At 37.3% G+C, this 17,651-nt stretch overlaps 1 protein-coding gene across 3 annotated transcripts in view; it reads left to right on the forward strand.

The window, feature by feature from the left end:
- LOC127841915 (uncharacterized) overlaps nt 1-17,651 on the forward strand; it is a 140,360-nt gene that overhangs the window by 19,832 nt on the left and 102,877 nt on the right. For all 3 annotated transcript variants that reach the window (XM_052371044.1, XM_052371046.1, XM_052371043.1), the window contains exon 3: nt 6,126-6,317. In XM_052371044.1, coding sequence (XP_052227004.1) covers nt 6,126-6,317 — 192 coding nt within the window. The remainder of the gene's footprint in view (nt 1-6,125; nt 6,318-17,651) is intronic.

A 17,651-nucleotide genomic window follows, 5' to 3' on the forward strand; every position in this document is an offset into this window, starting at 1 on the left:
CCGGATGATAACTCAAGAACGCTTAGGACTAGGATCATGAAATTTCATAGGCACATTGATCATAACTCGTAGATGACACCTTTTGATTTTCAGGTCACTAGGTCAAAGGTCAAGGTCACGATGACCCAAAATAGGAAAATGGTTTCTAGATGATAACTCAAGAACACTTAGGCCTAGGATCATGAAACTTCATAGGTACATTGATCATGACTGGTAGATGAACCCTATTGATTTTCAGGTCACTAGGTCAAAGGTCAAGGTCACGGTGACCCGAAATAGTAAAATGGTTTCCAGATGATAATTCAAGAGCGCTTATGCCTAGGATCATGAAACTTCATAGGTACATTGATCATGACTCGAAGATGACCCCTATTGATTTTCAGGTCACTAGGTCAAAGGTCAAGGTCAGGGTGACCTGAAATAGTAAAATGGTTTCTGGATGATAACTCAAGAACGCTTATGCCTAGGATCATGAAACTTCCTAGATACAATGATCATGACTCGCAAATGACCCCTATTGATTTTCAGGTCACTAGGTCAAAGGTCACGGTGACCTGAAATAGTAAAATGGTTTCTGGATGATAACTCAAGAATGCTAATGCCTAGGTTCATGAAACTTCATAGGTATATTGATCATGACTTGCAGATGACCCCTATTGATTATCAGGTCACTAGGTCAAAGGTCAAGGTCACAGTGCCAAATAACGTATTCACATAATGACTGTCAAGGTCACGGTGACTCAACTAAGAAAAATGGTTTCTGGATGATAACTCAAGAATGCTTACGCCTAGGATCATGAAACTTCATAGGTATATTGATCATGACTCGCAGATGAAATAATGATGAAACTTGACCAGGATGTTTGTCTAGACAATATCTAGGTCAAGTTTGACATTTGGTAAAGATTGAATGAACCGACTCCTCTCAGGTGAGGGAACTAGGGCCATCTTTGGCCCTCTTGTATAAACAACTGGTAACAAGATGACCTGTTAATTCTGTTCAGCTCAATTGTCTTTGATATTTGTAAATTGTTTAGAGGTGTTATTAAACCAATTAGCAGATAACGTTAATCAATGCACACTTATATTATGTCACTAATATTTTTTGTGCTATAACATTGTATTATGTTTATGCAATAAAATTTTGGACTTCGACTTGGTTTGATAACACAGTTTGTTGACAGGATTTATTAATCATCTCTTTCACCAAAGCAATTAGCGGATTAGACGAATTAGTTCAACAAGGTGCTGACGGGCTTTATCGACCACACTTAATCGGGTGCCGGTTGTACGGGTATACAATTAATTAGGGTGCCGTTTGTCCGGGTATACAATTAAATCGGGTGCCGATTGTCCGGGTCGACAAATTTACAGGGTGCCGACTGTCCGCGTATGCAAAAAAACACTGGGTGCCGATTGTCCGGGTGCCGTTTGTCCGGATACCGCAAGCTATGCGTGCACAAACGAGAAAGCATTTCCGAAATTTTAACAAAAACAAACAATTCTTTAAATAAACAACAAATAAATCTTCACACAGAAACTGTAGAAACAAAATATTAAGTACATTACACGCGATGTACGACATGTCAAATGATTCTGGAACGAGGGTAAACAATAGAAAATAATGACGATTGTTAACAATCAAGTTACAATGTATACAAATGTACATACAAATGTAACAAAACATTCTAGAACTTTGCAAAAATTATACGGTCTGCAATATCGAAATATACATTCATTCACATTTACCTGTATTTCACTGCGAACCACCGAGGCCGCAATTGTCCACCGCGATCATGGTGGTCCACCGTGAGATCAATTTCCCGATAACGCAAAGACTGACACCGCAATTAGCCACGGCGAAATCACCGTGTTCAACGGTGTATCGTGGTGAGATAGTAATTGTCCACTCTGGGCTGAATCACAGTGATGTGATGTGGATGGCAGAAATCGCGCTAGACGTAGTGTATGCTCTAAAAACAAAGTGCTTCCACCTACAACTTTGAAACTTCATATGTAGATGCACCTTGATGAGTTCTACAAGCCACACCCATTTTGGGGTCACTAGGTCAAAGGTCAAGGTCACTGTGACCTCTAAAAAATAAACAAAATCTTACAAGCTTTCATTTATTCAAAACTGCACCCGCAGCTGACCGTTAGCACCCGTTATGCGATGCTCTTGTTGATATGTGAGGCTTCCTGCATGAGTAACAGTACAGCTCATGCAAAACCAACATATTCAGCGATCAACAGAGTTTGGCAACATTAAGCAGGGCTATAGATAACAAGCGTATTTGCAATTAAAATAACCAAAAACGTAATTAAATTCAAAATAAAGCGTACAAAAACGCAAATGCAAATTTAATAACGTATTTCCCGTTAAAAACCTTGCGTCACAAAAGGCAATTCTTACAAACACTGGGCGTATTTTTTAGACTGGTTATTTTCCGTACCAGATAGTTTATATGCCGTCCTATGAAGAAAAGAAGGCAGTCTTTCCAGCGGTTATCAATCGTTGTGGTATTATTGTAATTATTCTTAGACCCGTCAGATTTCTACTTTCATTTTCAAGGTATTCAACTCAAAATAACCCGAAAACGAGGTGCATCGCTTTTAACAGCCATAACTTTATCAATTGTGCAGAGATATTCATGAAGTCAGTCTTATTCAACGCAAAAATGAATTAACTTTGATCAGAAATTCAGTAATTGTTTGTTTTATGTGCAGGTACCTTTTTGAATTCCATTTGTATAAATAATAATATAGTAACCATAGTAGATTTTTATTATATTGGATATGTCATTCCCTAAATTACCCAAATGAGTTAAAAAAAACTGGGGTGGAAAACCCAATAAAGCTCAAAAGTAGGGGTGAAAAGTTTTGCTAAAACTCTATTTAATTTACAAAAACCCTATTGTTGTCAAAAACAGGGGGTGAATTACCCAGTATACCCCAAAGTTATCTATAGCCCTTATTAAGTGTTCGCGGAATTGACTTGCAATTAACCGTCTGGTCGCCAAGTTTCCGCGTCTGTTCGCTGGGACACGCCGCATCTCATCTGCCAAGGAAGTAGGTGATATGAGAGGATTCCGCACCTGGACAGTGATAATTGCATGTTGCTTATGCTACAATCAGTTTGAAGCCATTTCAAGCATTTTGTTCTTATGATATCCGGGCTGAGTTTGAATATGGTTCCTGTCCGTTACAAAACATGGCCACTAGGGGGATGAGCATTTTCCTTATATGGCTATAGTAAACCTTGTTAACTCTCTTGTTGATATTTTGGCCAAGTTTGAAAATAGTTTCAGAAACATTTCAATATTCCTGAGAGCAATTCAGTACCCTGAAGTCTCAGGTTAGGGACTGTGGGCCTGTGGCCCTCGTATATTGCATTGAGGATTGAGGTATCACTCCCCTCTGACTGCAATAATATTAATGATATTTAAGTTATCTTTTTTATCCTACCTTTCACTTGTCATAACCTTAATATTAATGATCTTGACCTTAAATGTAATTAAATATACTCAAATTTTCAGTAATTTTGCAACATATATATTGTGTCAAACTATATACAGTCCACTCTCGTTATGTCGACATCGGATATCTCGATATTCTCGATATGTCGAAGTAAGCTCAATGTCCCAACTTTTTTCCTTCTTTATCTATATAAATAAACATCGCATATCTCGATTTTCGTTATGTCGAATAATTCGATATGTCGATATAAAATTTTGTCCCGAGTCCAGATTTTACATGTATTTACTGTGGTTTATCTAGAAGTGCGAATAACTGTCCCAGTGTCGGCAAAAGGTGAGAAAAATTTTCTTTGATACTTCACCGCCCCGCTTCGCCCGGCTGCTCCCGATACTGTGCGGTAGGAAATCGATCCGTTGATTGCATCAATGATCACACGTGTGTAATGTCGTTAGCAATTAAAACTTGAGTAAGGCCTGTCACTTTAACTGTCACTTTAACATCAATTTACTGCAATTAATGCACTGCCTGCCGAAAGGCCGAACTATATTTTTTTATTTTATAACCGATTGAACTTTGCATTTCAAACTACAAAATGTTCAGTATTCTGGAACGTGATTTACGCATGTTCAGATGGAAAACCCTCGTCTTGATTGGACGTCAATTGCATCATAACTATAAATAGCAACATTACCGGATGTTTACTCGACAGTTTAGAAAAATTATAACCGCATGTGTTCATGCAATTATGTAATACTTAAAACGTCATTTTAAGCATTTAAATTTAATCATGCCTCGTAAAAACGCGTATACATGTATATCAGGTAGAGAGTATTCTGCCACACGGTGACGGCTTTAGTTAGACCACTTAGCAGGTATATTTATGTTAAAAACAAGGTAAATATTCGTCTTATTTTTTCTTTAAAAACGCCAAATCAGATATCTCGAACTCTCGTTATCTCGATATATTTTCTTATTCCCGCAGACTTCGAGATAACGAGAGTGGACTGTAGTAGCATAGCATAAATAAATTAGTTTCCCTGTATTTTGTTCCTAAAGCTGTCTGTATAATTAACACAAACCAATAATGCAAAATGACTGATCTGGTAGATTATCAATTTACTTTATTATATTTCTTAATGTTCTAACAATTACTAAGGGAGCATTGCTAGTTTAACAGCCAATAATTGTGCATAAGTAACATATTCACTTATAAACAAATATAACTGACTAATGAGTTCCAACTGTTAACAATGAAGACAAAAACTGTTGTGTATAAACTGCAAACAAAAAGTGCATGTTTAACTGCTTTATGAAATTTGAACTATAAAGTGCTAGGGAATTAAATTGCTCATTAATAAACTCAAACCAATTGTTGTGTTCATTGGAAAAGTTTGGCATATTTTCAGGAAATTTTGGTGCGATTTTGGGGATTTTTATGTCCCCCAGTCTATAATGGGGGACATATTGTTTTTGCCCTGTATGTAGTTTTGTTTGTTTGTTTGTTGGTTTGCGTCAAACTTTAATATTGACCATAACTTTTGCAATATTGAAGATAGCAAGTTTATATTTGGCAAGCATGTGTATTTCATGGAGCTGCACATTTTGAGTGGTGAAAGGTCAAGGTCATCCTTCAAGGTCAAAGTCAAAGGTCAAATTTTTCAATATTAATCTCATGGAGCTGCACATTTTTGTTACAGTTTCTCATAGCGCCTTCCATATTTTACCATTCTCTAACATATTTGGCATGTAGGTACCTTGCATGAACCTCTACCTTTTGATGAGGTTTGAGGTCACTGGGGTCAAGGTCACCGAGGCTAAAAATAGATTTTTCCATCACAATTTTGTTAGTTTCTCGTAGCGCCTTCAAGATTTTACCAATCTCTTACATATTTGGCATGTAGGTACCTTGCATGGACCTCTACCTTTTGATGAGGTTTGAGGTAACTGGGGTCAAGGTCACTGAGGCTGATAATAGATTTTCTCAAGGTCACACTTTTTTATGTGCCCCACCACTATAGTGGGGGACATATTGTTTTTGCCCTGTTTGTTGGTTTGTTTGTTTGCCCCAACTTTAACATTTGCCATAACTTTTGCAATATTGAAGATAGCAAATTGATATTTGGCATGCATGTGTATCTCATGGAGCTGCACATTTTGAGTGGTGAAAGGTCAAGGTCAAGGTCATTCTTAAAGGTCAAAGGTCAAATATATGGGTTAAAATCGCTTATTTAATGTCACTATTGCAATATTGAAGCTAGCAACTTGATATTTGACATGCATGTGTATCTCATGGAGCTGCACATTTTGAGTCGTGAAAGGTCAAGGTCATCCTTTAAGGTCAAAGGTCATATATATGAGGACATAGTGTTTAACAAACACATCGCTTGTTTTTTCTACTTACATGACTCTCAGATGAAGCGTGAGTTTCATTCCTGTCCTTTGTTTTTTTGCAAAGTTATGGGCCTTGGAAAATTTTCCCTAAAAAAGTTGCTGTGTGGTTTCAAAGCACAGGTGGCATTGTGTTTTACAAACACAGGTCTTTTTTCACTTGTCTCATAAGGCTAGCAGATAATTTAGAGTTGTTCAGACTTGTATTTTGATTGTCTCGGACATTGGTACTCCCATTAATGTTCAGCCCTGCCTTGTAGAGCTGAAGCCCACCTAGAGGTTGAGGAGTGCTACAGGAGCAGGGTTTGTGAGCTGGAGCTGCTGCAGGCAGAGATGGAGCGGGACATGGAGCTGCTCACTGACCTGTGTGACCAGGCAGACCGCCTTCTCAACCCACACGTGGACATGCTCTCCTGCCAGCCTACCATTCACAGGCTCTTGGATGGCTTTGGGTATGTTGCAAGCTATTGTTGCCCATTCTCCTTTTGTTTACTTCTAGTTCACAGAATATATAAGTTCTCTCAGTTGGTGCCTGCCATTTTCCATCTTTGAGTTATGTCTACAAACATTAAAAGTTGGCCCTTAGAGGAGTGTGTTAAACTAAAACTAATGTTTGATAAAAAGGTTACTGAATGGTTCAAATTTGAAGTTTAAGTATGTTTATGTTGGTATTATATGGTGGTAGATTTTGATTTAAATCCCAAAATAAATCAACTCGATCCCAAAAGTGATTTTTTCCCCATGTTAAACTTAATAAATCTTCAAAACTTCGAATTGCATTTAAATCAGACATTTGGTGATACAGATGTAAAGTGCAAACTGAATTACAGATACCTGATGTTGTGGTACTTTTGAGCATGTCAGCCCTCACAAACTACAGACTATGTCTGAGAAGTTCCTTACTATACTGTTCTGAGAATTGAAATGGTCAGCCAATTAAACAAACAATACACTATTTTCCAATCTGTATTGACTCCTATTTCTATAGTAATTAATGCAGCATAGCAGAGGTATGCAGAATATATTGGGCAGTTACCATTGCAACACTGTCATTAGCCGCTATAAAACATGCTATCTAATGACAGTTAATATAATGCCAAAGCACCATATTGGGGGTTGTTCTTAAATAACCTAGATATGGCCACACAAACAGTAGGTTTACTTCATCTGAGAATAAGAATTGTGTTTGAGTTTTCACAGTAGATCAGATAGATCTACCACAAGAAAATTCTGTTGTGAAATATTATTAACGTTTTTTTCTAGCCATTTTGGGAAAAGGAGTCTGGTCAAATTGGGATTTTTTAAATCAATCAAATGACAAATTTTGTCATTTTTTATCGAAAAAATGGACCTTATTGGGATTTTTTTATCAACAAATGTTGACACATCAGGCCTTTTCCTGGTCATTTTGGGAAAACAACCATATTAAATATAGTTGTTAAGTACTTTGTTAGATGTTTATGATGTTATATAGATGTTTAATAAAATTGAGATATACAGCGTTCGACACAGTTTGAGACTCCTTAAAATGAGACTCGGACTCCTCGTTTTTTGTGTCAAGGGAGTCTGTGGACTCCTTTAATGCTGCGTTTACATTATTTTTCCGGCAGCAACGGAAGTCCCGTTTGTCCGAAACGTATCGCCGTGTGACTGTTGCAATTTTTGACCTATAATCCGATGTTTGCTAGGTTGTGCTAAGTTTCCTCATGGTTTATCAAGGTATCCGTGACGTGCCATCGAAGCGAAAATGCTGCCCTTGGACAGTTCGCTAAGTTTTCATCCAAGGTCTGCCACGGATGTATAAATATTGCCTCAAAGTACCATGCAATCTGTTAAGTTCCCGCACTTTGTTTGCGTTTGTCATACAGGTCTGATACGTTGTGCTCGTTTGTCATTCATTTGTCATGTCCTGTCAAGGTACCGTGCGGATCAAACGTGGACATTCGAGAGGATTGGGGCATGATTGTGCTCCCAGTTTAAAAGAAAACTCTCAAGCAACAGTATTTATTATAACAAAATAATTTTAGTGACATGGATGTGAACGATGAGGATGATTTTGTGTTTGCCTGCTTATTTGCAGTATACATTTTTTTTTTGCGTTGTAAAGAGCTGAAAGAAGCACAAAAGTCTGGGAAAAGACGAAGGAGAAGGCCAAGGTCCCTGTGTGTTCCTCCAAGGCTATCGGAAGCTAGAAGGCAGCAGCAAGGGCACTTTGATGCATTTCTTACCGCAACAAAAAAATAAATACCTTTCAGAATTATCTGAGGATGCCCCCAGAACTATTCAACGAGATTCTTGAGCGTCCTTTGCAGCGCTGGGAGCCTCTGTTCGGCGCTTTTTTGGTGGCATTATACTGATGGAGTGTTCAAACCGAAATGAAAGTTTCCTGAATAGCACAGCTATAATATACTCATCTTAAGATGGCGCGAATCGTGTCAGACTGTACAACAACTCAACTGGCATTAACGCATCTGCCTGCAAAACGCAACACACTGTAACGCGTCGGAATAAACACGTAGCAAAACGGCTGTCAATTATCCTAGCTTGCCATGGTAATCTTGACAAAACGTAACAAAACTTGAAAGAAACTTAACATGTCAGGGAATTTATAGGATTCCCGTCAGAGTATGGACCCTTTTCGGGTTCTGTTACGGCCTGCTACCTACTGTCAAGTTTTGTTGCGTTTAAAACATTCTATCACGTTTCTCATTTCCGCCGTGGCTACAATTTAAAATTTCGGCGTGTCAGGTTTGGTTATCCCGTTCCCCTACATTGCCTCATGTTTATCCCGTTTCCTCCACGGTGGCCTGAAACGTGATTGCCGTGGTCGCCGGGAACATAGTGGAACATTAGATTATCTTTGAATTTAAATAAATCCATTCATTTACTTTCTCGTTTCGCAAGATAAGAATGTCCGAATAATTGAGTATCCGAAAAATATGCTATTAATCATTCTGCTGTAACACATTGACAAAAACAATCGGAAATTATTTATTTTTGTTCCCTGTCTGTGTGGGTGTGTGTAGAAATAAGGGAACAATAAAACTATGAAACTTAAAATCAAACCAATCGAGGTGTATTTTTTTCTCTGATATTTTCGCTTTAATGAACTAGCTTTGCCAAACAATCTATAAAAATCATCACAATAACCCAAAGTGTTAAGGCAATATACGTTTTATGGCTCCAAGCAGGGTTCGCACAGGGCTTGAAAAGTGCTTGAAAACGAGTCCAAGGCTTGAAAAGCCCTTGAACAAAGGTTGGCCTTGAAAAAGTGCTTGAAAAGTGCTTATTTCATGTAAAAAGCCTTGAAAATGTTTATTTATGCTCAAAATTACTTTTATCATCGCTTTAATTATTTTACTTAAATCGTTCTTAAGGGAAATATTATGAAAATTTATCATAAATTCCTTCGCGCATAAAAAGTTGAATACGAAATATAAGTTTTGTACACTATTTAGTACGAAACGTTATGTGTACACGTCACAGATTATGTGTATTACGTCAGAGGTTCTCCATTGTGATCAATTTTTGCAAGTGAAAACGCAGGGATGGGGAAGTGTCCTTTCAAACCAGGTTAAGTGAATAAGAGGAGAGAGCTGGAAGAATTGGAAAAGGAAATCAATTCTGTTAAAGACAAAATGTTATAGTAACTGACTGCTGTTCAAATGTAATGAACTAGTCTGTTTGATGTGAAAAAGACGATGTGTTTGTTTGTAGTAACTTTTCAAAGTAAATACATTACAGCCAATGCGGAACAAACGTATTTCGCGATCCGCGGCGGCAAGGCGAAACGAGTCGATGCCGCGTCAGTCGTTGAAGCCGCGTCAGTATGCGGCGGCAAGTCGCATTTCGCCGCGAAACTTCGCTTCTGTCCGCCGAGGCATGCCTCGATCCTTGACATGATGCCGAGTCGATGCGCATCATGAAATAAAAAATCTTTTTAAAATTTTTAGTTACATGTAGTTAACAAATTTTAAAAGAATTATAATAATAATTAAAATCATAATAAATTTATTGTGCGCAGAGTGTATTAGCATATACATGTAAGCATAGTTAATGTGTCTGGCCAATTAAGTTTGTTTCCCGCCCTTAGTGTATGTATTTCACACATAAACAATGTCACGTAATTATGTTTTCGCACATACAAGTGGTCAAGGCTCCAGCATATGGTGGATTTATAAATTAATTGCATGTTGATTTTGCTATTATATTTAAGCTGAGAAAATTAGCTGTTGAAGCCACATCAATAATCAAGACGGTGAGGACGTATTTGTTGTTTTGTTAATTATCAGCTTATTATAACTATTGTTTGAATATGTGTATGTAAACACGTTTTATTTTGTTCATATTATACAGTTAATATCGCTACTAATTACCCGATAATTCTGTTTATTCCAGTTTTAAAGCAAATGCTGGTAAATATTTACGATACACAAACATTCGCGATATTTCCTTAAGTATCAAATACATTTTGGCATGTGTTACTATTTATAGAGATGATGAAATAACGTCTAATCGGGGCTTTTTTTTCAACTGAACACGCGATTTACGCGTGACGTGATGTTCATGTATTTATACAACACAAAATACACCCAAACTTTCCAGATGACGTTCTACATGTCTGCATAATTTTCGCGCGCTTTTTATGAAACAAAGGATATTTTAGCACTATTTATTTGACGCTAGAATTTGCTAAAGGTCGCGTTAGCATTATAATTCGGAAGTGTGTTTCGGATTACAAATTTAATAATGATAATCGAACGAAACATTAACAGTTGCGCGTAATTAATTCTACGCTTCACATACATGTATGTACATGTAGGTGGATAACTTTTCACTCGATCCGCCGCGTACCTATGGATTTACTCCGCGAAAGAACGCGAGGTTAATACAGACTCTGCGTCGTTGCGCGGGTTGATGCCGATTGCCACAGCGAAACGCCGCGTGAACACACAATTCGGCTGCCGCATACTAATAATCTGGCCGTGGCGTAGCCGCGGATTATGTTTGTGCCGCATTGGCTGTACTGTACATATGTGAGACTCATTGAGTTATGGATGGATAACCTGTATTTCTATGTAATGACTAGAAATAACATGTATGAGTTATTGTGGAATAAGTGTAATGTGTTTGAGCAAATAAAAAAAAGATATTTACTATGTTAATCTGGTTTGAAAATGCAGTTTCAAAAGGAAACTAACGTACGGTTCTCGGCCTTGAAAATGAAAATTTGGCCTTGAAAAGTCCTTGAAAAGTGCTTGAATTTAGGTTTGAGATTTCTGTTTGAACCATGTCCAAGGTACTCTTTATGAAAACGTGTGTAAAATTTGCATTTAATGCACATTAAATGCGCATTTAATGCATGTAAAATGCAGTGGTATTGGCAATTATTATTCGCTTTACCAACTGCATTTATTTGTTCAAATAAGTGTGTTTTTTCTGCATTTTTCTTAAATAATACACTTTTTGAGTGTATTAATGCGCTTGAGTTTAAGTGTATTAAAAGCATGATTAAAGTGCACAAATGGGCTTAAGGTTTTTTTTTGTTCCACAAACAGTGCACTTAAAGTTTATTTTAAGTTCATTTAAACGCATTAATTTACTTAGGCAAAACCTGTGTGAATAGCAGTTTAGAATTGAAGAGCATTCACAAATTATAGCTCAAAGGAGGGCATTTTGTGTTTGGTCTGTCTGTGTGTTTTTGTCTGTTTGCTTACACAATTATTTTGGTCATTAATTAAAACAAGTTTTGCTTATTCAATATGTTACTGAATCGGACAAAAAAGGGTAAAAGTTTGATTGTAACAACAGTGTCCCATTCCCGATAAAATAGTAAACAAGTAACACAGGTATGCTACCATCAGGTGACACATCCAACTCGCGGAGTTCTAGTCTTAAGTAACTAGCCACGATTTTATCGTGGAGGTGTACAACATAGCGTCAGATTAGAATGGAAGGTCTAAAAAAGCAAACAAACTGCCACAAAACCAAACATTTATGTCAATTATGTCACGCGTCATCTGCATAATTTTAATGCAGGTATTGACTGCCTACGAGTGCTGTCGCTCACTCAAAGTGTGCGCTCTCATTGGTCAATATCGATTTTCCAACACAAGGACGCTCCGCCTTAAGGCGGGCTTAAATTGGGTAAATAGATACATATTATTGACAGACGATAGTAAATCGGCTCTTTAAATTTTCGGCGAAATCAATATGGCTTTGATCTTTAAAAAATACTCATGGACAGAGTTTGACATAACTTTTTTTACAGCAAGACCATCAGACCTGCTCCTCTTAAAATGTACTAGCCCAAATCTGATGTCTACTAGACCATAAATGACATAGCAAATAAACACAATTGTGTCATGTAACTGTTTACTCAGGATTTATCTGTAAAAATCAGTGAACACAAGAAAGTTATTTTGATGCATAGAGTAAAACAATAAAATAAAACTATTTTTTCAATTTCATATTTTTGCCTATGATTTTCATGTTGTGTAGACACATTATGCTTTTAAGTGCATCGATTCGAAAATTATCAGTTCCTTCTACCAACCGGCCCACCTTTTTGTATGCCTTGCATGGGATGCAAAACATTTTTATGTCCCCCACTATAGTAGTGGGGGACATATTGTTTTTGCCCTGTTTGTTGGTCTGTTGGTTGGTCTGTTGGTTGGTTGGTTTGCGCCAACTTTAACATTTGCAATAACTTTTGCAATATTGAAGATAGCAACTTGATATTTGGCATGCATATGTATCTCATGGAGCTGCACATTTTGAGAGGTGAAAGGTCAAGGTCATCCTTCAAGGTCAAAGGTCAAATATATGGATCAAAATCGCTCATTTAATGTACACTTTTGCAATATTTCAATATTCAAGATAGCAACTTGATATTTGGCAAGCTCATGGAGCTGCACATTTTGAGTGGTGAAAGGTCAAGGTCATCTTTCAAGGTCAAAGGTCAAATATATGGGTCAAAATCGCTCATTTAATGTACATTTTTGCAATATTTCAATATTCAAGATAGCAACTTGATATTTGGTATGCATGTGTATCTCATGGAGCTGCACATTTTGAGTGGTGAAAGGTCAAGGTCAAGGTCATCCTTCAAGGTCAGAGGTCAAATATATGAGGCCAAAATCGCTCATTTGATGAATACTTTTGCAATATTGAAGATAGCAACTTGATATTTGGCATGCATGTGTATCTCATGGAGCTGCACATTTTGAGTGGTGAAAGGTCAAGGTCAAGGTCATCCTTCAAGGTCAAATATATGGGTCAAAATTGCTCATGTAATGTCACTTCTGCAATATTGAAGCTAGCAATTTTATATTTGACATGCATGTGTATCTCATGGAGCTGCACAATTTGAGTGGTGAAGGGTCAAGGTCAAGGTCATCCTCCAAGGTCAAACGTCATATACGGGGACATAGTGTTTCACAAACACTTCTTGTTTTCCTTTTTTTTTGTCAAATTCAAGCCATGGGACTTGATTTTCCATTTTGGATAAAATTGACGTTTTCGTATTTCTTCATATTAACGTTTGATGTCAGTTTTACCGTTGGATTCTTCTTTATTAACTGATTTGTCGGTCAAAAATCTGAACTTGAACAAAGCCATTCTTTAAATTACATTCTCTCGTCTGCTTTACAAATGTTTACATTGACGATACCGATTTTAGATAAAAGTCGTAAAAATATGTTGTAAAGTTTTACGACACTGCAGAAAATATTAATATTCATGACATTTTGACCAATGGAAACAAGCCATTTCTGCGGGAAGATCTCCTTCGGGTCTAAAAATAGTGATGAATCATGTAAATGTTCCACGTTTATTTATATACACTAGTTTTGTTCTGACGGATACAAGAGTAATTTTACACATTAAGAATAAAGGTTTTCACAGCAGTTAGTTATAGTTTTTTATGTCCCCTGATCGAAAGATCAAAGGTATATTGTTTTTGGCCTGTCTGTCTGTCTGTCTGTCTGTCTGTCTGTCTGTCTGTCATTGTGTCAGTCAGTAAGTTGTATGTGTGTGTCCCAAAACTTTAACCTTGGTTAAAGTTTGATAACTCTTGCAATATTGAAGATAGCAACTTGATATTTGGCATGCATGTGTATCTCATGAAGCTGCACATTTTGAGTGGTGAAAAGTCAAGGTCAAAGTCATCCTTCCATGTCAAAGGTCAAATATCATTGTATACACTACATCTAGCGCGATTTCTGCCATCCAAATTGCATCACCTTGATTCAGCCCAGAGTGGTCAATTACTATCTCACCACGATACACAGTTGAACACGGTGATTTCGCCGTGGCGAATTGCAGTGTCAGTCTCGGCGTTATCGGGAAATTGATCTCACGGTGGACCACCATGATCGGGGTGGTTCGCTGTGAAATACAGGTAAATGTGAACGAACATGTATATTTCGATATTGCAGACCGTATACATTTTGCAAAGTTCTAGAATGTTTTGTAACATTTTTATGTACATTTGTATACATGTTAACAATCATCATTATTTTCTATTGTTTACCCTCGTTCCAGAATTATTTAACATGTCGTACATGGAGCGTGATGTACTTTATGTTTTGTTTCTACAGTCTATTCGTGAAGATTTACTTGTTGTTTATTTAAAGAATTGTTTGTTTTTGTTAAAATTTCGGAAATGCTTTCTCGTTTGTGCACGTATAGCTTGCGGTATCCGGACAAACGGCAACTCGTCAATCGGCACCCTATTTAAAATTCCCGGTCATAGCTATATATATGGACAGAATCGTTGCGATAAAAACTACCATCTCCGTGTATTGTGATGCTTTCAAATTATATATTGTATACGTGTACATATATTTTGTTTGGATAATGGTGAGGTTGATCGGCCGCGCTTGAAGTTAAACATCGGATGCACCGGTTTTAATTTTAAATCAATTCACGCTTGTAATTAATAAAAACAAGCGACAACGGTTAAACGTTTTGTTAACAAATTTGTAAATTCGGAATAAAAATCGTTGAAACGAAACGTATTTGTAAATTGTGACGGCACATAGCGGTTATTACGGTGATAATTAGTTGATAGCGATTACATAGTTATTTCATTAAGCAATGTTCAATGTAATCTAATTGCAGAAAACAAACATCGTGAAAAACAAAACCAGCCGACAATATTTGCGGCGATTTTCAATAATGACAAATAATAATTTGCGAAAAAATAATGAAGGTCTAACAGTTACTGATAATTGGTAAAGCACGGGGAGATAAAAGAATTTTTCCGAAATGTATCACTTCTGTCGGACACTGATTGAGAAAAACGCTCTAGGCCACGATGTCGCACAAGTTAATTGACGCGTGTATGACAATACATATGGTCGAATGTGTACACAGTAATCTTGATACCGATTTTTCCTGCTTGATGGCCCGATTTGCACGCGTTTTGCACTCTCCGGAAAACTTGTAGCGGCAAACTTTTGTTTATGTCGTCTGATAAAATAATCGCCATTTTTTCTTGTCAACACAATATGGCATAAAGAGAAAAATAATGCATTTAATGTCAACCGTACTTTCGTTTGATAACGGATCATTTTAATTTCCTGCAACGATATCTATTCATACGACAAAAGAACACTAAATCCGATCTTAATAAAAAAGACAGTTCCGCTTGGTAAAATATCGTGTATATTTCTTTTATAAACAACTGGTAACAAGATTACCTGTTAATTCTTTTCAGCTCAATTGTCTTTGATATTTGTAAATTGTTTAGTGGTGTTATTAAACAAATTAGCAGATAATGTTAATGCGCACTTATATTATGTCTCTATTATTTATTGTGCTGTAACATTGTATTATGTTTATGTAATAAAATTTGGACTTCGACTTGGTTTGATAACACAGTTTGTTGACGGGATTTATTAATCATCTCTTTCACCAAAGCAATTAGCGGATAAGACGAATTAGTTCAACAAGGTGCTGATGGGCTTTATCGATCGCATTTAATGGGTGCCGCTTGTACGAGTATACAATTAAATCTGGTGCCATTTGTCCGGGTAGACAATTAAATCGGGTGCCGATTGTCCTGGTCGACAAATTTACAGGGTGCCGACTGTCCGCATATGCAAAAAAACACTGGGTGCGGATTGTCCGGGTGCCGTTTGTCCGGATACCGCAAGCTATACGTGCACAAACGAGAAAGCACATCCGAAATTTTAACAAAAAAAACACAATTCATTAAATAAAAAACAAGTAAATCTTCACGCAGAAACTGTAGAAACAAAACATAAAGTACATCACGCTCGATGTACGACATGTCAAATGATTCTGGAACGAGGGTTAACAATAGAAAATAATGACGATTGTTTACAATCAAGTTACAATGTACACAAATGTACATACAAATGTAACAAAACATTCTAGAACTTTGCAAAAATTATACGGTCTGTAATATCGAAATATACATGTTCATTCACATTTACCTGTATTTCACCGCGAACCACCGTGGCTGCGGTGGTCCACCGCGATCATGGTGGTCCACCGTGAGATCGATTTCCCGAAAACGCCTGCGGTTTTCAGCCACTGTCGACACAATCTATCATGATGGAAACACCTTCCAATCGCTGTGATTTTCCACGCTCACGAGAAATTGTCCTCGGTGGGAGTGAGGTGGATGGCAGAAATCGCGCTAGACGTAGTGTTTTTCAGCTCACCTAAGCGATAGCTCGGGGTGAGCTATTGTGATCACTCACCGTCCGGCATCAGTCCGTCCGTCCTTCCGTCTGTCTGTCTGTCTGTCTGTCTGTCTGTCTGTCTGTCTGTCTATCTGTCTGTCTGTCTGTCTGTCTGTCTGTCTGTCTGTCTGTCTGTCTGTCTGTCTGTCTGTAAACAATTTGTAAACATCTTCTACTAAACCATTGAGCCAATTTCAACTAAATTTCATGTGGAGCATCCCTAGGTCATGGGACAAAAGAATTGTTAAAAAAAATTTGATCACATAACCAAGATGGCCGCCATGACCATATATGGTAACGAGAGCGCCGATGGCGCTGAAAGCATAGTTGCAAGATACAGGGAAGTTGCTGCTGAAGTAAATGTTTAGGTCAAAATATACTAAATAGTTTCCTTATATATTTCGATGTAAAAGCGACAACTTTGAGCGAAAATAAATACAACATTTTGCACATAGAGACCCCCATAACCATACCTTTTCTTGACGGGCATTCTTAGCTGAATCGATTTAAGCAATAAAAAAGATTTGTCATGTTCAAACCAAAAACAAATTCGACTCAAATCAAAATCGACTGTTTTTGCGCCTTTTTCGGCCGTTTTCTAGTGGATTGTAACCTTTTGCAGTGCCATTTTTTACTTTAATCTCCAACTTTATCCTATTTCAGGGATTAAGTAGTGAACACCTATGCTTACCCTATCAATATCTCCAAACGATAAAACCAGAACAAAGTGTATAACATGCCTTCGAGGAAAATATGATGATTTGTTTAGAAAGTACAGCCCTTCATGACTCGATTATTTAGTATATTGTAGCCTTAACGATTGCTGACATCACGAGTCGCCCCCCTTGTTAACAAAATGCTCTATTTTTAGAAACGGGAATTCCAAATAGTGACGAATGTGAATGGTTACAAAATGACATAACTATGAAAATAAATACGTAGAATTACATTATTTCACGCATACCATTATGCAACCATCCGTTTTCTTTTCCGACTTGATACATTTACAACTTTCCATTTAATATTTTACAGACACAGCACTCGTCCAGAATTCGCGCGAATCCATTAAAT

This window comes from Dreissena polymorpha, chromosome 8 (assembly GCF_020536995.1).
Source record: "Dreissena polymorpha isolate Duluth1 chromosome 8, UMN_Dpol_1.0, whole genome shotgun sequence".
Taxonomy (NCBI): Eukaryota; Metazoa; Mollusca; class Bivalvia; order Myida; family Dreissenidae; genus Dreissena; species Dreissena polymorpha.